At 54.6% G+C, this 21,266-nt stretch overlaps 1 protein-coding gene across 2 annotated transcripts in view; it reads right to left on the bottom strand.

Moving 5' to 3' along the window:
- The window catches only part of FBLN1 (fibulin 1), an 82,436-nt gene that overhangs the window by 46,489 nt on the left and 14,681 nt on the right, over positions 1-21,266 (bottom strand). For both annotated transcript variants that reach the window (XM_077169165.1, XM_077169166.1), the window contains exons 2-8: positions 19,427-19,532; positions 13,333-13,468; positions 10,806-10,977; positions 7,417-7,476; positions 5,879-5,980; positions 5,178-5,315; positions 3,844-3,981 (exon numbers count right to left, since the gene is read on the bottom strand). In XM_077169165.1, coding sequence (XP_077025280.1) covers positions 3,844-3,981; positions 5,178-5,315; positions 5,879-5,980; positions 7,417-7,476; positions 10,806-10,977; positions 13,333-13,468; positions 19,427-19,532 — 852 coding nt within the window. The remainder of the gene's footprint in view (positions 1-3,843; positions 3,982-5,177; positions 5,316-5,878; positions 5,981-7,416; positions 7,477-10,805; positions 10,978-13,332; positions 13,469-19,426; positions 19,533-21,266) is intronic.

Below are 21,266 nucleotides of genomic sequence, written 5' to 3'. Positions count from 1 at the left end.
CATTACAAAGCACCAGCTTGGTGGGGAGCCAAGAGAAGAGAAGACTCTGAGAGTATGTCACAAGGAAAGCTCAACCAAATTCTCTCCCTCGCCTCCTGGACTCGCCTTCATACCCACAGTTCACATCTCACCATGCAGCTCCTTTACAGTTTACAAAACGTTTTTATGTCCATTTTCTCCCTTGGCCCCCATTTGCTAACCTGTAAGTTAGGTGGGGCTGATATTCTTATCTGCATTTCATAAATAGGGAACTCGAAGACCAGGGAGTGAAGCAACCACAGCGGGAGTCGGGAGCCACTCAGATCTAGAACTGGGGGGCTCTGGGTTCTTAGCCAGCACGAGGTCCCTTAAACCCGAGGTGGACAAGGTAGAGCCTGCAGGCCAAATCTGGCCCCTGGCGGCTCCTGTCAATAAAGTTTTATTGGAACACTACCACACCCATGAGTTTGCAGCTGGTCTATGGCTGCTTTTAAACCTCAATGTCAGGACTGAGCAGCTGTGACAGGGGCCATGTGGTCCGCAAAGTCACATTTGCCATTTTCCAGAAAAAGCTGCTGATCTCTGCCTCATATCAGACACACATGTGGTGGTTAGGCCTGTTGGTTCTGCCTTTTCTCCTGAGCTTAGGCTTCCCTCTTTGAATTACACCCCCCCAACCTGAGTTCTGTGGGATGGCAGAATCCCTCGAGGCAGTATAAGCTCCAGACAAAGGGGAATCTGCTGGCCATGAGCTCCCCTGCAAGGCCAGGACCAGGCGAGTGGCGTTTCCCTGCTTCCCCAGCACCCAGCACGGGCCCACTAGCATTCAGAAGTGAGCTTCATCCTGATTTAAAATTAAGCTGACAAAACCTAAGCTCAGCAGGTCAAAGTTTCTCTCCTGCCAGGTCCTGCCTCCTGCTTGGGCTGGAGTTTCCTGCAGAAGCTCAGTAAAGATCCCTAGGATGGATGGATGGATGGATGAATGGGTACAGTGGGAGCCTGAAAATACAAAGAACAATTAAATAGAAAGGTCTGATGAGTTTGGGAACACTCTGTACAATCTCTCCCTCTTAGGGATTTATGGGGAAAATTCCCAGCTGTCAGCTCTCTCTCTCCTTTGTTTGTCCCTTCCTAGACCATTAGGACTCCAGGAGCCTTTACTGCCCCTTGGGGACATCCCGGGACACCCTTATGGAAACCCTGTGCTGGCCTCTCACATCTTCCTAAAAGAAGACAGTGGACAAGGGAAGGATGATAGAAGAAAAATAAAAAGTAAACTCCATGAAGAGGGGAGAGCCTCAAGCCCACACTGACCAAACCTCAAGGCCTTGAAACATTCTACATTTTATGATAGGAAAAGAGACACCTACTTTCTAAGTTCTAGCCCCAAGCTTTGGGCAGGCCCTAGAAGGCTCTAGAAACTCTTTTGTTATAGGGCTGTCTGCCGTGCTCTTGGGCCCCGAGAATGTTCTAGGAGTTCCAAGAAGACGGATTCTGGCAATGGCAGCCGTCAGAGCTTCCCATCAGAGATCACAGTGTTTCAGGGGAGTGAGGCTCGACGTGGCCAAGTCGAAGACCCAGGAGACTTACAGAGCAGGGGAACTGTCCACACCCAGTATGAACCATTATCCTGTCTTGATATAGTTTCTCCTAATAAAGAACTATTTGATGATAAAGTTATGTCTTTTAAAATGACATGAGTACTAGCATAAAATGATTTTTTAATTCATCATTCAGTGAGGGGAAAAAAAAGTAAGTGGCAGCCTGGGCCCATTTTCATAAAAAACCATAAAGTCTCTGGGGGTGCAGGAAGCCCAGAAGGACAGAGCAGGAGGCAGGGCCTAACAGGGGAGAAACTTCCACTTTCTACACTTCGGTTTTGTTTGTTTATTTTACAGTAAAGATGGATATAATTTTTGAAATTAAAAAAAGAGATGACTTTAATGACTCACTCTTGAACTTGGTTGTAAAGACTGTGGGCACACAATAAGGGGGACCCCCAGCCCTGCCAGGCCAAGGAAGGGGAGACCCAGAAAGCTGAATGCTTGGCTTTCGACACCATGGCTGGGGACCTATAGAGATGCCCCCAGAGAACCAAGTGGGTCCTGCAGGGCTCTGCCCACCTGCCCGGGCTCTCCCCCAATCCAGGGGAGGACAGTGAGGGGACAACTCCTCCTTCCTGCTGCTCCTGAGCCTTTCGCCCTGCACTGCTCTGCACCCTATGGAAGGGTGAGCTGAGACCTGAAAACATTTCTTCTGTTCATAATCAGGGCTGCTTTGGCCACGTCAGGGTGCCCAGCCTCCGTGGATGCCCAGCCCCTCCGCAGAGCCCCTCTCAGCTCCCGCATATCTGGGCAGGACCCTCCTCCCTGCGGCTCCCGCACACCGCCCTTGCAGGAGAGGGAGCTTTAGGGCACAAGCCCGGGACCCCTCTCCTAGGCGGCCACTGCCCCACTGGGCTTTAAAGATTATGGGTGGTTGAAAAAGGAACAACGACAAGGACAAGCGACCTTTCAACCCAAACTACCGTTTCCAATAAAAGATCAGTAGGGATTTATCTAAGAAAGGTTGAGCTCTCCAAATAGGAAAGGAATCCCCAGAGCCGGGCTCCCAGCGGTGCTGGCCTTTCAGGGGTTCTCACTGCACAGATCAGGGGAAAAGTCTCTCTGGTTTCCAAGGCAGGACCCAGACGCTTCTATAGAGCAGCGGACAAGGGAAGGCCAGCAGGTGTGGGCTCAAATGCCCACATTAGTGACCAGGGCAGGTGGCTTGGCTGGGTGGGAGCCACCCCAGGAGAAAGGAGGGGTCTCTGGTGGCCTGCTCCTCAGCCACCCCACCTACATCTCCAATTCAGCCATCTGACCTAGACCTTCTATTTTTAGTTCACACGTGATTTCCTTTCATTTCACATTCATCTTCCTTCAATAGCAACACAGTTTTTTTTGTGTGTGGATGTGGGAGAATAAGTACAACCTGAAGTTTTCCATTTTAACCATTTTTAAGTGTACAATTCAGCGGCAATAAGTACATTCGTGATATCATGCAACCATCCCGGCTGTTTAGTTCCAAAACTTTTCATCATACCCAAACCGAAACCCTGTCCCCATTGAGCATTAGCTCCCCTTCCCTGCTTTCCCAACCCCTAGTAACCTCTAAGCTACTCTCTGTCTCTAGGAATTTGCCTATTCCAGATATTTCATAGAAGTGAAATCATGTAATATTTGTCCATTTCAGTCTGGCTTCATTCACTTAGCATGTTTTCAGCATTCATCCATGAATTACAACTGTATAACAAACAATATTTTAAAAACAACTTTCAATAGCTAAAATGGCCTGTGGCAGAGAATTACCATTTATATTATTTATTTAATGAGTGCTCCCCAAGCACCCCCGTATTTTACAATCACCTAGCTTTATCCTCACCCCAAGCCTGTAAATCAGATATTATGATTATTACCATTTTATAGAGGAAGAAATAGACACTCAGAGGAGATAAATAAATTACGTTAAGTCACTAGGTTCAAAACGAGTTGTCTCTGCCTTCAAAGCTCAGGCTCTTTCTTCTATACCAGGAGCTGGCCAAATCTGGTCTGCTTCCTATTTTTGTAAATAAAGTTTTATTGGAACACAGTCACACCCATTCATTTATACATCATTTGGAGCTGCTTTCTAGCTACTAGCAACAGGCTTGGGTAACTGCAACAAAGACCTCTGATGATACACAACACCGAAAATACTGACCCCCTGACCCTTAGCAAAAAAAGCCTGCCAAAGTCTGTGCTAGGCGCACCATATGCTAAGAGCCCCTTGGGCAGAGCTAGCCTGGACAGCTGGGCCCCGCCTACGGACCCGGCGGCCTCTTACCAATACAGTTGCCTAGAGCATCTTGTATAAAGCCACTCTTGCACTGTAGCTTGGGTCTGCAGCGGAAGGATCCCAGAGTATTCTGACAGATAAAATCGGGGAGGCAGTTATGAATACCACTCTCACACTCGTCAATATCTGGTACATCATAAAAAAAGGAAATTGTTAGCAAGAGTCCTGGCAAAAGCATCTTACAACACTTTAAAATCACAAGAAAGTTTTTTTTTTCTTAAATCCCGTTATTCAGAGCACCACCCAGAACATTCCATCAGAGAGGTCAGATACAGTTAGCCAAATAATGCTCACGTGGCTAAAGACCTCTACTCTGACATTTTCCCCCAAAGCTCTTATGAAGCAAAACTACTATTTAACAACAAATAACCCAGGCATTTTTCCAGGCAGACTTTATTTTATTTTTTCCATCTCAGGCTAAGTGCACGTTTAGCTTAGGTCATAAAGCAATTCATCTTCATGGCAATAAATATGATGATCCTCATACATGTCTGCCTCCTGAAATCTTCCCCATATCCCAGATGCTAGCAAGGCTGACTGTCCCGCAGGCTGTGACCTGCTGCCCTGCCCTCAAGTTCACGGAGGCCAAATGCTCCAATAAGACCACTGGGCTCGAGGTGTCCAAACCGCCCAAGTCTGCAAGGCTGGCGCTGTGCTCAAAGCCCACAGGGGCCAGGGGGGCGTGCCTTGCCTTAGGGTCACCCTCCTAATCAGACCAGTAGGTTCCGGCCTCTGAACGGCTCGAAACTTTGTATAGAAAGCCACCTTCAGAGCCTCGCCTGCCAAATAACATCTGTAGCTTGGCGGGAAAATACCGCCAGCCAGAAACACTGTTGTTTACAGGCAGCGGAAGGAAGTGTGCTTTGAACTTCAAGGAAGCCTGGAATCAGATGCGAGGCAGCTGGTGTGCACTTTTTTTTCATTTGTATTTTATTTATTAAGTAGAAGGCACACGCGGACACCTGAAATTCACCCTCGTTTTGTTTTTAAATGATCACACACTGAGGCGTTTCAGAAATCCAATCTGGCCATTGCCATTTACTTGGCACCAAAAGAAGGTCAGCCCCCGCTCCAAACAGAGCCAGTTTTTCAAAGGTTCTGAATGCCCCTCATCCCACCTGCCCCATGACACCCCCAGCTATGGGGCAGGCAGGCCTGACCACCCAGCTACAGCCAGGAGGCAGCAGGCTGGCAGCCACCAGGTGCAGCAGCACCCCGAGGCAGGCCTGGGAGCCCAGGAGCCCAGGCCACCCACCCCACTGCAAAGCAGTGTCCCACCCCCACCCTCCACCCTGAGGCGAGGCTGGGAGCGCGGGCCGCACCTTTGCAGTCATTGGTCTCCGTGAGCTCATAGCCAGTCCCGCAGCTGCTATCGCGCTGGCAGCGGAACGAGCCCACGGTGTTGACACAGGTCTCTCCCAGCCGGCAGTTGTGGCTGCCGGTGATGCACTCGTTGACATCTAGGAGAGAGGACACATCTGGGAGTGGCCGCAGCAGGAGGAATTGGCCAGAAGCCTGGCAGAATCGGCTCCCTGCACCCACCAAATCTCCCATTTAACCTAAGCTGTAGGTCCCACCTGGTGTAGCATTGTGGGGATTTGCCACCATGTCAGGGCAAACATCTCTCCCCTCCCAGGTTTCAGAACTGTTGCTCTTTCTGAGACCCAAGAACAGGATAAGCCCCCAGAACCTCAGCAACCTTCTCAGCTGGAGTCGCTTTCCCGTCTCATGGACAAGTGGCCCAGAGAGGCTGAGGGACCAACCCCAGGCTGCCCAGCATGGCCTAGTTCCAGAGCCCAGCCCCAGTCCTTCTGCCCGGCCCTGGCGTTTCAGTCCTCTGGGTGGGAGCCTCGGCCTGGGCCACTGCCCGGCTCCATGGGGCACTGGAGACCCAGCCCTGGGCCATTCTCCAATCCATGAGTGGGGCCCCTGAATTGTGCAAAGCAGCCACCCTGCCCCAACTGCAGTCTCCGAGTGCAGTGGCCTGCCCATACTGCTGTCACCCAGGGCCCCGGCCCTTTACCTTCACAGGAGACACCATCGGACAGCAGCTGGTAGCCTACAAAGCAGGAACAGACCACCTCGTCCCCCGTGTCCCGGCACTGCTGCTTGCAGGGGCCACCGCCTGGAATCAGAGGTCAAACACACCACATAGCTTTTGGTTTCCCAGTTTTGCTTGGGCTGGACTGGGGACACAACATCAGGGCAGAGTCTGTGGGCAGCAGCCCACCCCACCACTGGGCCCCAGGCACCCAGGGAGCTGCAGCTGCGAGTGTCAGGCCAGGCCTGGGAAGGCAGCGTCTATGAGACATGGCGGAGCTGCAAGGGGCCAGGCAGAGAAAAGCGTAATGCTAGCCACCCAGGCGTGGACACCACCTGGACAGGGCCCTGAGCAGGCCCGAGTACCCCAGATCTCTCCAGGCAGGCGCCCATTGTCCCGTGCCTCAGCTCTGGCCACCACCCACCTGACTAAGGCCAGATCACCTCTCACTCGGTCCCCCCTAAAGGTCCTTGCTAGGACCCCCTCCCACCCACTCTTCCCCACTGGGCAGCCAGAGTGAGGATCAGGTGCAAATCTCATCAGGCTAAAGCCTGCCAGGTGGAGATGCTGCCAGGTGCATCCCTCACCTGCTGCCCAGACCCTCCACGGCCCTGCCCGCGACCTCGTCCTCTATCGACTCCTGCCCCCAGTGGCTATGTCTTGGCCTTCTTGCCCACTCCCATCTCCATCCCCGCTGCCCACTGAGCCTTTACATATTCTGTTCCCGGCTAATCCTTCCTGGTCCTTGCAAGCCAGGAGGCCCCACCCATGCCCCCAGAGAGGATCCAAGGCTTTCCCCCGCTCCGTCTGTCTCCTCTCCCCCTGTCCCCGCACGCTGTGCTGTCCGGCTGTCACTGTGGACCGTCCACTGGCTCCCCCAGTTAACTTCCCAGCCGCAGGGCGAGTTGCTGAGTGAACTGGTGTTGCACACCTGCCAGCCTAGACTTGTGCTGTTCTGTGAAAGAGTAAGTCCTTTTATTATATATATATATATTTCTTTCTTTCTTTTTTTTTTTTTTCATGGGGAGGCACTGGGAATTGAACTCGGGTCTCTGGCATGGCAGGCGAGAACTCTGCCACTGAGCCGCCATGGCCCAACCATCGAGTAAGTTCTTTTAACAAATGGCATACAAGTCAGGCAAGGCCTGACTTACTTCAAATTTGAAAACATTGCCCTGTGAAACTAATGACTATTTCTCAGGTGCCCTTGCCGTGTGGGGCGTGGATGAGGCTCCAGGTACACAAGTCACTCTCAGCCCCTTCCCTGGAGGAGCTCCTAGCCCCAGGGAAAGTGGCAGCTGCCCTGGGGTGGCAGGGAGCTTCCGGTGTCTGCTCTCACCCGTCCACCCTCCTCTCCATCCCTCCCGGGAGGGAAGGAGCCAGGAGGATAGGCTCGCGGTGGGCTCCCGCTCGGGGAAGCGGAGTGCAAGCGCGGAGGCTCAAACTCCCGCGAGATCAGCGTCGAGTTTCTCTGGGGTTTCACGAGCCCCCAGGTGGGAGGGGAAGCGTGGGGGCCTCACCTCTGCAGCGGTCGTTAAGGTACGGGTCCTCTTGCTCCTCCTGGCCTCCAGCGGCCTTTGCTAAGGGGGACAGAGCGACAAGCATTTTACAAACCCAGCATGCTCCTGCTTAGCTCAGAAGAAATGCCAAATAGCTTATCTTCTCGTAAATATCAGAGGGTTGTTTGTACAGGTTACAAACAGCTAAGTATTAATTTTATCCTTTTTCAACCAGAATTATGCTCATAAATGTAATTAAATCTCGAAACGATCTATTAAGCAGAAACAGCCCTGGCACGATTGCCTGCCTTCGTCAAACTCGTGTCACACTGTCCAAACACCTCAAATATTTTAGCAAATGTAGTAACAGCTCTGATGTATATCAAGTCACATCCTCCAACGATGCACATGCTAAAAGCTTATTTGACACAGTTTGCCTGCAAAGCTTAATTTGGAGTCAGCCACCAGTATTCACGCACTTGATTTATATGACAGATGTGTTTGGGCTCCTGTTCTCATGGGGCTGAATGTCTCATTGTGAGGGGGAATGGATAATACACAGGTTACAAATGAACAGGCAGTACTAACGCTAGAAAGGAAATTTAGAGGCTATGGAATCGAAAGGTGGGGGAAGGAGACCAAATCTAGGGAGGGTGGTAAGTCCCAAGTCTGATTCCCCTGGCAATTTTGATATAAAAGGAGAAATGGACAAGTCCATTACATCTGTGCAGATATAGCCAAGGAGAAGTCACCCCCCCATGCGGATGTGCCTCCTCTAGCCCCCAGGGGTGCAGTGTGAGACTGGCCCAGGCCTGGCTGCTCCTGAGGCTGAAGCCCCCACCAATCCCTTCTCCCCAGCCTCTCTGGAAAAAGAGAGAGTCCATCCATTTGGCTTCTGACCACAATGGGGCAAGGGGGCTTCGATTGCCCTCAGGTGGGAAGAGTCCCAAGAAACACCTGATAATCAATCCCCTGCTATTAAGGACCCTCCACAAGAGAAAGCATCAGTATTTACAATTCACTAAAGCACTAGGTGGAAAAAACCCAAATCAAAGTGGCATCCCCAGCCTAATTGCACCTATGTGGAAAGAAAAAGCCATAAGGAAGCTGTTCCAGTGCAAACAATTTATCTCTGGGCCGGATTTTCTCTTCCTTTCCCTTTTCTGTGTTTTCTAAATTGAGCATGTAATATATGTGGATAGGAAAAATAAATGGTATTTAAAAAGATAAAATATAGTAATAATATTACCATAAAATTCAATGGGAGCTGACGTACAGACAGGACTGAACATTTCAGGAGCTGTTACAATATGATACAAGGCCTCACAGGGCTGAGGAACTGCCAACCTGGGAGGCATGAGCAAAGCACCTTTAGGGGTAAGACATCTCTTCTAGGCAGGGAGGCTGGGGAACACTTTCCTCTGGTTTATTTAATTTGGGGACTCTTCCTTCACTCAGTGCATTCAGTTCAGCAAAACCCAAGTGTCCCCCACGTGGCAGGCACAGGCCAGGCCACTTGGAGGCCTGAGTGCCCCGATCCCAGCCCCCAGGGGCTCAAGGCAAGAAGGCAGGTGGACTGGCCAGGCGCCATTACCCCCGGCGTGGTGAGCCGTCACGATTTAGACAGCGTTCCGTGGGAGCCAGTGAGCCTGGGCCGGGAAGACCCAAGACCCGCCTTCAAACGGGTCCTGAATCTGAGCTTCCCCAGCCTTGGTTTCCCAGTCTGCAAGATGGGAGTCATAACACCCAAAGGATGCCCCTGCACAGCTCTTTTCCAACTATCTACAGTAAAGGACCGGATCTCCTTCCCCGACCTGGGACCAATTCTTTCATAACATATGACAGAATGAATTACAATAATGCAATATAATCATAAAATAACATAATATAGTACAATACAACTTATTATACAATCTCATACAATAAAATAAAACTAATTACTAGAAAAACAAAATTAATCAAATACACACAAACTACAAGCACCAATTTTTAAGTTAGCTTCTGTAGGCCAATGGGACTCTGAAACGCCTATAGAAGTTTCTAGAGGCTGGCAGGCCCACATGGGTGCACGGACCACACACAGCATAGAGGGATTCCAGAGGCTGCAATCGGTGTTAGTAGAGGGGAGGAGGCAGCAGCTGTGAGTGGGTGAGGAGGAAGAGATGGGGTCCCCACAGAGGAGGTGCCACTGCAGGGAAGTCCGGGGCAGGAATGGAGGCAGATGGGCGACAGGGGAGAGGGAAGACATCTGGAACTGACTACAGTCCCGGACATCATTAAGGAAACAAGACATCAATCAACAAAAACCCTCCCCAGAGACACGAGGGAGAAATTTTCTACCAGGATTATTAGTTTGGATTTGTTTGAAGTGAAAATGTCATCTCTGCTCCCAGAAGCCAAGGGGTGAGGGGAGCTGGAATGTGGTTCCAATGCCCTTTTGGACAGAGATGATGGCTGTCAGCCCCACGGCGTGCCTGGCGCCCTGGGCACACAATAAAATACAGACCGCTCCCTGACCCCGAAGTTATTGGGGTGGCAGAGCCTCAGCGATGGAAGGCCTGGCTCAGAGACCCCGGGTCTGTGAGCCTCTCCAACCCCTTCCTTCCCCTCACCCGTTTTAACAAGAGCGGCTGTGAAGCTCAGAGAGCTTGGGGCCGAGCCAACTCCTGAATCTTTCCAGGGTTATTACCTCATGGGTGCAGGAAACCATGACGTAAGAGAAGGAGCTGATTAGAAAAGCAGGAGCCTTCCAGAACCTTGTAACTGAACCATGCCCAAAGCCTTCAGGGTTTGTCTGGCTTCGGAAAGACAGACATTAGAGAACAGCATCAGTGCACAGGCTGCGGCAAGCCCTCTGGAAACTGCGTTCTGGGTGGGTCACCCTGCTGCTGGACAAATGTCTGCTATTTGAAAGAACGCAGCTGGGTACTAGCGACCATGCTGCCTGGCCTCTCTCCCACATGCCATCAGCTCCAGCTGGAGGGAGAGGCGGTCTGGCCGAGTCTGGCAGGCCTGGGTTCTCCCTAATCATGGGTCAGCTACGGGACCCACGTGTCCCCCTCTGTGGAAGGAGGTCGAGGCCAGCCCCGCTGTAGAGCAGGGCATCAGAAAACCCACGCAGGCCAACGTTCTCTCATTTAATCGTCCAACATCCATACAAAGGGGGACTTCTTTCGCCCATTCCCAGATAAGGGAACTGAGGCCGGATACGCTTGTTCGCCCTGGCAGGTGGAGGGGACACGACCCAGGTTTGTCTGGCCCAGAGCCCACGCTCTGGCCCTCCCAGCTGGACACCGCAGCGCAGAGGAGGCAGGAAACAGGTACACGCCCTGACGGCTGGGCCGGCCTAAGGCAACCGATGCACGACGCACGCACGCACACCCCGCCGGGGGGGCAGGGAGACGCGTTACCTGTTTCCTGGGGCTCCCCGACGTCCCGGGGAGCGACGTCCGCAGTCTCTTGGCCCTTGACGCAGCAAGCACGGAACACCAGCCCACACTGGTAGCCGACCAGGAGGCTGTACTCGCAGCTCTGGCCCTGGGCCTGGGCCGCCCGCCCCAGCAGGCAGCAGTGACAGCACCTCTGCAAGCACAGGTGGACACTCAGACTGAGAAGCTGGACAGTCGGCCGAGCGCAGGTCCTTGGGAACGGCTGTCTGTTCCCAGCTCATCCACTGGCCCCGGACGGCGGTGGCATGGGCCTGACCGGCCAGACCTCTTCCACTACATGGGCAGCAGGTGACGAAGAGAGCTGAGCCCCCAAATCTCACAGGTCAGGTTCTAAACGACCCTGCAGACAGGTCCCCCAATTCCCGGCTGCCCTCCTCAGCACCCCTGGCAGGCAGCCACTCGGGCTCTGCTCACACACCTCCACAAAGAGGGAGCAGTATGGGGCACTCTCTTTTAGGGTCCCATGGCTCCATAAGGGGTCTGATCATTTTGTCTGATTCAAGCTTTCTCTAGCCATGCCCCAAGAGTGAAAATGCACCTTTCTACCTCTTGCCCACATCAGGGTGGTTTGGGCAGCAGGAATCACAGCCTGCATTTGAAAAGCTGGGGGAGCTCGAGACATGTCACTAAGCAGAGGGCAGTGTCCCTGCCTGGTGTCTGCACCCAGACTTCTCAAAAGTTTCCCGTGACTCCCCGAGGTGGTGCTCCCCTGATGACCGAGAGGCCCCATTTCAGTCTTAAGTGGCTGTTTCCAGAAGAGCAAAGAACTTTCCAAAAGACCCAAAGCAGGAGCCAGGGAGGGGTGGCTTTTTCTTCAGAGCCTGCGAAGGCTGATGGATCTGCCATGCAACTTATTTCACCCCCTCTGTGCCAGAAAGGAGTGGGTGTTAGCGACCCGTCTCCTTTTTTGGGGGTGTGAGTAATCTTTTCTGGAAACATAAATCACTCATCTGCCAAAGTGATGTGTTCCCGTTCCTCTTGGAATGTTCCACACTGTTCGGCACTGCCCCTTCTCTCAAGTCTGCGGACACAGGCATAGCGGCCTGCCAGGCTGAGGGCGTCTGAAGACCCAGCCCTGCTCCAGGAGCCGGTCATTAACTGGCCAAGGCTCTGCGCTCCCAGACACCACTTGGCCAGACTGCCCACCCCCACCCTGCCCAGCTCCCTCACGCCAGAAGCTTCCATCTATGAAAGCCCATATCAAGGCCTAGGGTGAGCAGGTGGGCTCTGGACCCTGAATTCCTCCAGGCGGAGCTTTCCGCACATCCCCATCTGGTTGGGGAGAGGGAACCCCCAGCCTCTTCTGGAACCCAGACTTTGGATCACTCCTTGAGTCACTTCACTGCCTTCCCCATTTGGAATGCGGGACTTTTCTTCCAGGGATTTCAGCCCTAGCTCTGCCTGACCCCTGGGGATCAGGCCGAGAGGGGCCGAGGGGGCCTGCAGACCAGCCTACCTGACCCCTGCCCTCAGGGCATGAAAGGCCCTCTCTCAGGAACACCCAGGGGCTATTTTGGGGTGTGGATCTCCCCGGAGCATCAGTGCCCTCCCTGCAGGTGGCTGTGGAGGTCATATGTCATCAGTGACCATGGTGGGGGCCATTCTGAGCCCCAATTAGCACTTGGGTTAGATGAGCACGAGGGTGCCCTGGGCAGGGGCAGGTGCCACCCTAACCTGGAGAGGGGGTTCTAAAGGGCTGGCTGCGGATGCCCCCTGCTCTGACCTCTGCACTCTTGCCTGAAGCCTGGAGACTGAGGACCTCAGGGCAAAGATGGGTCACTTCATCCCCATGTCCCCTGCGTGGGGCTGGCTGGGCATCTCCCAGGGTTTACTGACCAACTGGGAGGAGGTAGGGACACTGGGCGGTCATTCCTCCTTTCCGGGCTGGGCACACCCACTGGTCTTTGGATGTGGGAGAGAGCCCACCCCCACAGGGAAAGCAGCCTGAGGCAGGCGGTACAGGGAAGAGGGGCCCAGGTGGATGGGGGCTGCTGGGCACGGAGGGGTCCAGGACTTGGTGGCTGGGAGGGTGGGGTCCCAGGGCCTGGTGGTTGGGAAGGTGGGGGTCCCAGGGCCTGGTGGCTGGGAGGGTGGGGTCCCAGGGCCTGGTGGTTGGGAGGGTGGGGGTCCCAGGGCCTGCTGGTTGGGAGGGTGGGGGTCCCAGGGCCTGGTGGCTGGGAGGGTGGGGGTCCCAGGGCCTGGTGGCTGGGAGGGTGGGGGTCCCAGGGCCTGGTGGCTGGGAGGGATGTGGGGTCCCAGGGTCTGGTGGTTGGGAGGGATGTGGGGTAAGCCCAGGGACTGCTGGTTGGGAGGGTGGGGGTCCCAGGGTCTGGTGGCTGATGGGGATGGAGGGTAAGCCCAGGGCCTGGTGGCTGGGAGTTGGGGGCAGTCCCAGGGACTGGTGGCTGGTGGGTGATGGGGGGTAGGCCCAAGGCCTGGTGGCTAGCGGGGTACAGGGGACAGGCGTGGCCTGGGGCCCAGTCCTCACCTTCACAAACACGGCCTCCAGGCTGGCGTTGTCCCTGTGCGGTGCTGTGCAGGCCTCCTGCTCGTTGGCCAGGTTGATGCCCGTGGTGCAGTGCATTTCCTCCAGTTGGCTGTGGCAGCACTGCTCCTGGACCATCCTGTGGGCGGAGCAGGGGCTGGGCTGAGGGTGAGAGCTATGTGGAGGGCAGGATGGGGGGGCAGGGGGGTGCCCAGGCCCAGGAGCAGGAGCCCCTTGGGGACAGGAGCTCTGCCCACTGTCTTCTCCACTCCCCCTCACCCACCCACAGACACACAGACAGTTGCACCCTACCTGGCACGCAGAAGGTGCTCAATGGGTGCTTAGTTGGAAGGTCTGAGTGCAGAGTGTGCCTGGGGCAGAAGCTGGGAGCCCTGGCTGTGCCGCCTGCATTTGCCCCCTGGGGCTCTGAGCCCCGAAATCTTGCCGCCTGCCTAGACCATAAGGAAAGTGGGCTGTGGGCTCTAGGCCAGGCCCTTTCATCCTTTTATCAAGGTGAATTCACAGTGGCCACGTTCACGTGCCAGAATCAGAGGGGACAGATTTGGGGCTGGTCCCAAGCATGAGGGACGGTGACAGTGACAACAGCCACATCCAGCCATGGGACCTGTGTTCCCCAGCTCTTCAGGGCTCCAGGGAGAAACCTTGGAACCCCAAGGGCTGGTGTGGATGGAAGGATGGCGCCCCGCCGGGACGGGCTTCTCAGACACAACCGAGGGGCTGGCACAGCTCAGGAAGTCAGCTCGGATGGCCTTGCAGGTGGGGGCATGGGCGCGGGGTGTGTGCCCAAGTCTATGGGGGGCTTTCAACCAGATGGAAAGTAAAGCTCGCTGCAGACAACATCAGCAAGGGCAGGGAGAGACCCCCAGCCTGCACCCACCCAGCCTCCCTGCACGGCCTCCCGCCATGGACAGCAGCCCCAGCCCATCCTTCCTCCCCCACCCCGTAGTGCAGGAGGTCTGCAATCAGCGTTCTATGTGTTTCTCGAATCACCCTCGGGCTCCAGGATGGATTTGTCAACATGGTGCCATTACACATTTTCCTTGTGCTTTCCATAGATTTACAAATAACAAAACCCATCCCTTCATCCACTCAAAAATGCTGGCTGAGGGCCTCCTGGGTACCAGGCCCCAAGTGGGGGCTTCAGGGATGTGGGGGGATTCAGCCCGGGGGTGGGGAGCCACCTCTCACAACTTCGGCACTTCTGGAACCACAGTCACCAAGCTCTGCCCTGGCGGGGGCCGGGGGCCATGTGAAGACCCTCGGTAGGAGGCAGTCGAGCTGGGGCAAATCTCAGCCCCTGCTCCTGCCCCTGCCCACACAGCTCGGGCAGGTGACCCCATTGTCTCCTGTTATTTGGGGTGCACCACCACTGTACCTCAAAGGCTGTCAGCAGGGTCCCTGAAGATCAGCCAGAGTGGGGCCTGGGGACTCAGTAAGTACCCCAAAGTGAAGGCTGTGACCACCTCTTGGGGCCACATCCCACCCCAGGCAACTGCTTGGTCCCTACCTCTGCCGTCCGGCTGACAAGTCAGAGCAAGGCATGGGGGGCGGGAGGTGGTCTAGGGTCAAGGGGAGCAGGCATTGACCCTGTTCCCTGTCCCGGCCCTGCCTGGACTCTAGTGGGGGCAGCTCCCCAGTCTGGGCCTCGGCTCTTTCCTCTGTACACAAAGAGAGGATTGGGCCATCAGTGGTTCTCAAAATTTTTTAAGGCACTGAGCCTTGTTCCAAGGGCTTAGGAGAGAAAAGTAACAGAAGCAGAACTGCTCGGGGCAGAGGCCCAGGGCCGGCACGGCGGCACCCTCCCCACTTCCAGGCAGCAGCTGAAGATGCCGGGGAATCACCAAGGCCCCAGGGAACCTGGTTTGAAAACCAAAGGATTGGCCAAGCTCAGGGGCCCACACCCCACTCTCCCGCTTGGCAGAGCCGTTTTAGGGAACAATCCATGAAGCCAAGCACTCTACCCTGGGGCCCAGCGTGGCCCGATCTCACCTGCCCCAAATGTGCCGTCCGGCCTACAGTCCCCGCATGGTCTCCGGACCTGTCATCCAGAGCCTACGGGTTTTGGGAGGCAGCTTAATGAGGGCTGAGGGCAAAGACTCACGGCCAAGGAAAGCAGGCAGCACGGAGCCTGCCCCCACCCCACGGTCTCTATCTCACACTCACTCCGCTGCATCTAGATGCCCTCTCTATGCCGGCAGCCCCACCTTTATCCCACCCTGGCCTCTCCCCTGGACTCTGGCCTCGACTCCCCAACGGCCTTGTACGTCTCCCCTGGGAGGGCCGACAACCCCTATGACCTTCTCCTTTGGCAGCCTTCCCATCTCCTTCAAGGAAATGCCACCTGTCCCTTTGCTCAGGACAAAAGCCCCGGAACTATCCTAGACTCCTCTCTTCCATCAAACCCACATCCAAATAATAGCATAACAGAACCTGGCAGCTCTGCCTTGAAGATACGTCCACTGTCTGGCCACTCTTCTCAGCTCCGCCCTGCTCTAAACCACCAGATTTGTTTCTTGGCTTCTGACCTTTCTCCCATCAATTTCTGCTGCACATAGCAGCCAGAGGGTCCCTTTTAAAATGTCACTTCTCTGCTCAAGCAGAGACAAAAGTCTCTCAATGGTCATGTGGCCCTGGACAGTTGGTCCTATGTCACTTGGCCATCCTGGTTGCCCTTTGGCCTCATGTCTTCCCACTCAGCCCCTGTTCACTACCTTGCACTGTCTTCCTGGCTGCTGCTTGGACCCATGGGCACACTCCCTCCTTTGGGCCTTTGCACTGGCTGTTCCCTCTGCCTGGAATGCCCTTCCCCACATATCCACATGCTTGTTGTCTCACCTCTTTCAGTCCTGGCTCAAACGTCCCTTCTCAGTGATGCCTTCCCCAGGTGCTCGACTCATAAACGTAAAACACCCTAGCCAGACAGCCCAGCCCCCTCCCCTGGTTATTCTCCCCTGGCTCGTACTGCCTTATAACAAACAATGCAATTTACTTATTGTTTTGTTCATCGTCTGTATCCACCATAGAATGTAAGCTCTATAAGGGCCTGTTTTGTCTGCCGGTTTACCCCTGTTTTACCCAGCACAGAGCCTGGCCCACGTGGGCCCTCGATGGATGTTTGTGAGGTGAATCAATGAAAGGTTCTGACGGTGCATATTTGAAGGGAGAATGCCAGCTGGGCATTCAAAACCTGCCAGGTTTTGACTCAGTTCAAATTCAAGTTCCTCCAAAAGAGGTTGAAGGATGTGTGGATTTAATTTAATGCAAGGTTTTAGGAGAATTTAGATTTGGAGTCTACAGAGTGTTGGACCTTGGTTAAGGGGTGAATTGAGGGAAATTCAGAAGTGCCATCTTCTGATCATCCCCAAGTGTTTCATTCTTTAAAGGCTCGAAAAGATTAACCCCAGTCTGACAGGCACCCGACTATAGCGACTGGGTCGCCCACCCAGGGAGCCCCCTCCTCCAGCCCCTTCCTCCAGCAGGGCTTGGCCGTCCATGCGATTCCATCCGCCTTGTCCTGAGCCTGGCACAAAATCAGAGGCCCACAAAGATTTACCAGTTGAATGAAAACACAGAATTTTACTGAAGACCAACAAGGCTGGTGGAAATGCCCCTTTAGGGGAGGAAAAATGATGTTAAAACTATTGACTCACCAACTGGCCAGGGATCACTGTTTCTTTCATCTTTTAAATGATATAATTAAGAAGAGCCTCTTAAATCAAATTTGATTTCCTGATCTGCTCTCTGCTGTCCCTGCCTCCATTAAAAAATGATAATGTTGAATTAGTTGGAAAATCCCCATGCCCGGGCATCACTGCCCCACGGGCCCACCCAGATCTGCCCAGCCCTTGCCCAGCTCTGCACTTGGGCTCCGGAATCATGCGTCACTGGGCTGCCCTCACCTGCTGGACAGGGAAGCCGTGGAAGACAGGGGAGGGGTCTTGTTCTCCCAAGCAGCCCCCATGACTAGCTCAGCGCCTGCTTGTTGAGCTAAACCCAAGTGCTTTCTTACATGAGCCACATCTGGCCCTGAGCCCAGGATCCCAGCTCGTCCCTTCTCTGCAGGCCGTGTAGAGCCTGAACCCCGAGGTTAATGGGGCAAAGGGGAGATTGTGCAAGGGAGGAATGGGGAGGGGGGTGGGTGTCAGCCAACACCCCTGCAGGGGCAGGGACATGGTTGAAAGCGGTCAGTTCAATGGCTAATTCACTGGGCCCTCAATGGGTCACACAATAACCCTTGCCCCCGAATGCTCCCCCCGGAACTCGGCAAAACAAAGGGCCAAACACTTGCCCAAAAGCTGACACTCAGTGACCTGTTGGTGGTGTCCTGGATGGCCAGGGGCCAAGCAGCTCTGAGGATACTATGATATGGAAGTGCGTGCTATCAGCCAGAGGGGCCTCCAGAAACAGGCTGGGAGGCCTGGGGCTGGTGCACAGACTCACACACACATTTCCCACCCAGAGAAGAAACCCCCACTTGGCCATTCAGATGATGCCACTTACATTTCAGGAAATCTTACCCTGCAGGGCAGGCTTTGAAATTTACCCCTGACTGAAATGTAGTTCATAAATCAAATGCCTCCTACGGAGATAAGAAGGCATTTCTGTGTCCTGCGAGGCCCACTGGGGATGGAAGGTAACTCTAAATCCCATGGAAGGCACTGGTGAGTAGTGGTCAATGATAAATCTAAGCCATGACTAAGACCCAAATCCCAAAGTTGGATCCAGAGAGCCCTGAGTCTCTCTGACCTCAGTTCCTGCATCCGTCCATCAAGGTGCTCTACTGGCTGGTGCCTCACTGTATCAAGTCTTTGACTTCAATAAACATTCATAACAGTGTCCCCTCCCCACCCTGTTCTGGCACTGGTCTCATGTGTCATTTCTGATCATTACAACAACCCTGAAAGGATGGTATCATGGTCCCTGTTTCACATCCAGGGTAACTGAGGCCCAGAACTCAGGTCAGTGCACACCCCCAGCCCTCGCTCCTCCCAGGGCCAGGCTGCCTCTCATCAGCTCAATCTGCAAACAGCTTGCTTGGCACAGAGTGCTCAGCTTCACCACGAGCTGCCAGCGGCCCCCTGACATGTCCAGCACTCAGCCACGCCGGGAGCCAAAATCACAGCTCGCACTCATCAAACCCTCGGCAAACCCCAACTGTGCCGTCTTCTAGGCCACATAGATAATGCAGGCCTCCTCTTTTTTTCTCCTTTGTTTGGTCTGTAATGCTCTGGACGCTTTAAGAATTTCTGAAATTAGGATTTACATTCTCCATCATGGCTGGCACGCAGCAGGCTCTCCCCAACGCCAAGACAAACGCAAAGCTCCAGAACGAGGTGAGTGAGACTTTCCGTGACAGCCCTCCACCCAGTGTCCCGACAGCTGCAAGCTTCAAAGTAGCTTGGGCTCCAATGGGAGGTTTCCTACCCTTGCCTTCCCTGCATTTGCTTCACAGGCAGCAGACCTGGGTTCGAATCCTACTGCCACCATGTGCCAGCTGCATACACTGCAGAAAACTCAGTGTCCTCGTTTATAAAATGGGACTAATAACAGGGTTGAAAGAGGCAACACATCAAACTGCATGGCCCAAAGTAGGTGCTCAGTAAAGGCTTACTCGGTTTTTGCCATTAGTTTTATGCTGACCATCAGTACTGTATTTCTATCACTTCTAAGCTTATGTTCTCCCCAGACCTTGAGGGAACCTGAGTGAGTTTAGGAAGAGAAGACTACAAACCACAGCGCAGTTACTGGCTCCTGAAATGATGCCGCTCTCCAGAGGAAGGAACTGTTTGCTCCAGGACAGGCTTGTCTGTGTTTTCAGGAACTTAGGGTGGCATGCGTTTTTACTGCAAAGTCTCCCAGTTATATGGTCCTTTCTGCTCCCACACAGCCCCTTTCCTCAGGAGGAAAGTAGCTTTGCCACAGCATCTTCCAGTGAGTGAAGGGGGCAGATGCTGTGAACGTCACAGAAAGGCTGAGCTGCACCCTGTGTGACGACTGGAGGAGCACAGAGGAGAGAGGCAGGGGGGTCCTGGCCTCCTGTGGGGGCTGCTAAAATGACAGCCTTTGGTAAACGTACCTGCATTCCTTGGATTCTGAAGCGTAGGGCAGTGAGCAGTCCTTCTGCTGGGTGGCCCTTTGGCGTCCATCTGCACAGCAAGCCTCCATCGAGACGTCCGCAGCCACTGCACCAAGGAGAGGACAAGGTGACTGGTGTGGCTGTGGCCCCCTCTCCTCTCCTCCAGGGGCCGTTGGGTCCCCCACCTCCCCCGGGTCTCCACAGATGGCACTGGGTGGTTCCGAAAGGGGCGTGGGCACAAGTGACCGGCCACTTGTTCCCTAGGATACTCTACAGACATGTTCCAAGCACGCCGCTGGGCCCCAGGCTGGGAGCAGACAACTGTTCCCTCCTAGAGCACCCTAAAGCCCCAACTGCTCTCTTCCAACCGAGTTCTGAGGGGGCTGCAGCTCAGCGCCTGAGACCCAGGCATGGGGTTGCGGGGGGAGGCCCAGAGGTATGGAAAATTGGGACAACTGAGGAAGGCGTCTCTAAAGAGCCGGGACCTGGCCGGGCCTACAGTGAACACAGGTAAGTGGTGGATGCACAGCGGCAGGGAAAGGGGGGCCCACAGGAGATGGGGAGCCGGCAGAGAAGAGAAGGCACATGGGAGCCTGGAACACAACACCGTGCTGACCGAGAAAAGGGAAGTCCCGACATTCCAGACCAGCTCCTGGGACCACATCTGCACCCTCATTTCATCTTTGCAGCAACTCGAAAGGGGGGTACCGGTCCTCGTTGCACAGGCAAGGTAATGGGTTTTAACCTTGACCTGCCACAAGACCCTCTCTTCTATAGAAAGGGGGATTTACAAGAGGTCCAGAGGCCGGGGCTGGCTGGGCAGAGAGGGCTGGGTTACAACAGGACAGCGACCTGGCCATACTATCTTCTCCTTATGCAAAGGTCAAGCAAAGGTACAGCAGCTAGTGACAGCCCCACCAAGCCTGGGAAAGACCCTCTAGCCCCCAGTCCCAAGCCCAGGCACTGGTCTCCCCCCAGGCTGCTGCTCATAACCCCAGTCGCTCTGCTCGTGGGAAGCAGAGGAGCCCACTGTGTCCCACGAAGGAGCGGCCAGGTGCCAAGCTGCCCACTTGCTCTGGTCTCCGCAGGAGAGACCCAGGGGGCACGACAGCCTCGGTCGCTCACAGCAGGATATTTCCAAACAGGGCTTTAAGCAGCACCATGTTTTCCTACTAAAGGATTTCTAGAGCCGGGACAGACAGATCCCATTGGGCTCGGCAGTGTTTCTTGGCACCAAAAAGTGGAGGTGCTCTCAGCTCACAACCCTTCCCAGGCTGTGCCCTTGGGATGTCCAGAAGGGAGGCTTGCTCTGGGGTTCAGCGCGAGGCTGAGACTTCCGGAAACATGAGTTTGACCAGCAGCCATCAGCCACCACGAGGCATCTTTACAAGAAATGTGCATCTGGGCACCTACCGCCTTGGAGAGGGGAGCAAGAGTGTTTCCCTTCCAGAAAGACTCCGTTTGGGCATCATTATGGCTTGGATAAGGAAGGCACAGCTCGGGAAGGGCCCTGTCACGTGCCCAGACGTAGCAAGCGCCTCTCCTTGAACCTCGGCCTCCCACCTGCAACTTCACAGCTTTTCCTTTTCCCCAGGGCTTCCCAGGGAGCTCTGGGCACATTTCCAGCAGCGTAAAATGGACCTGCCCTATCCTGCATCTCGCCAGGTGCCCTGGCAGGCAGAGAAAGACCTGCGGTGGGTCTGGTTAAGGGTGACAGCCCACTCCACCACAAAGCCTGCCGGCCACTGTGCTCTAATCGTCCCCACCACAGCTGTGCCCTCTCTGCAGTTCCCAGCAAAGCTGTTTGGTGACTGTGGGAGCTGAGCTCAGATAAAATCGT

The sequence above is a fragment of the Tamandua tetradactyla genome, chromosome 7 (assembly GCF_023851605.1).
Source record: "Tamandua tetradactyla isolate mTamTet1 chromosome 7, mTamTet1.pri, whole genome shotgun sequence".
NCBI lineage: Eukaryota > Metazoa > Chordata > Mammalia > Pilosa > Myrmecophagidae > Tamandua > Tamandua tetradactyla.
The sequence above is the reverse complement of the archived record's forward strand: the minus strand, read 5'-3'. Positions and strand labels throughout refer to the sequence as shown.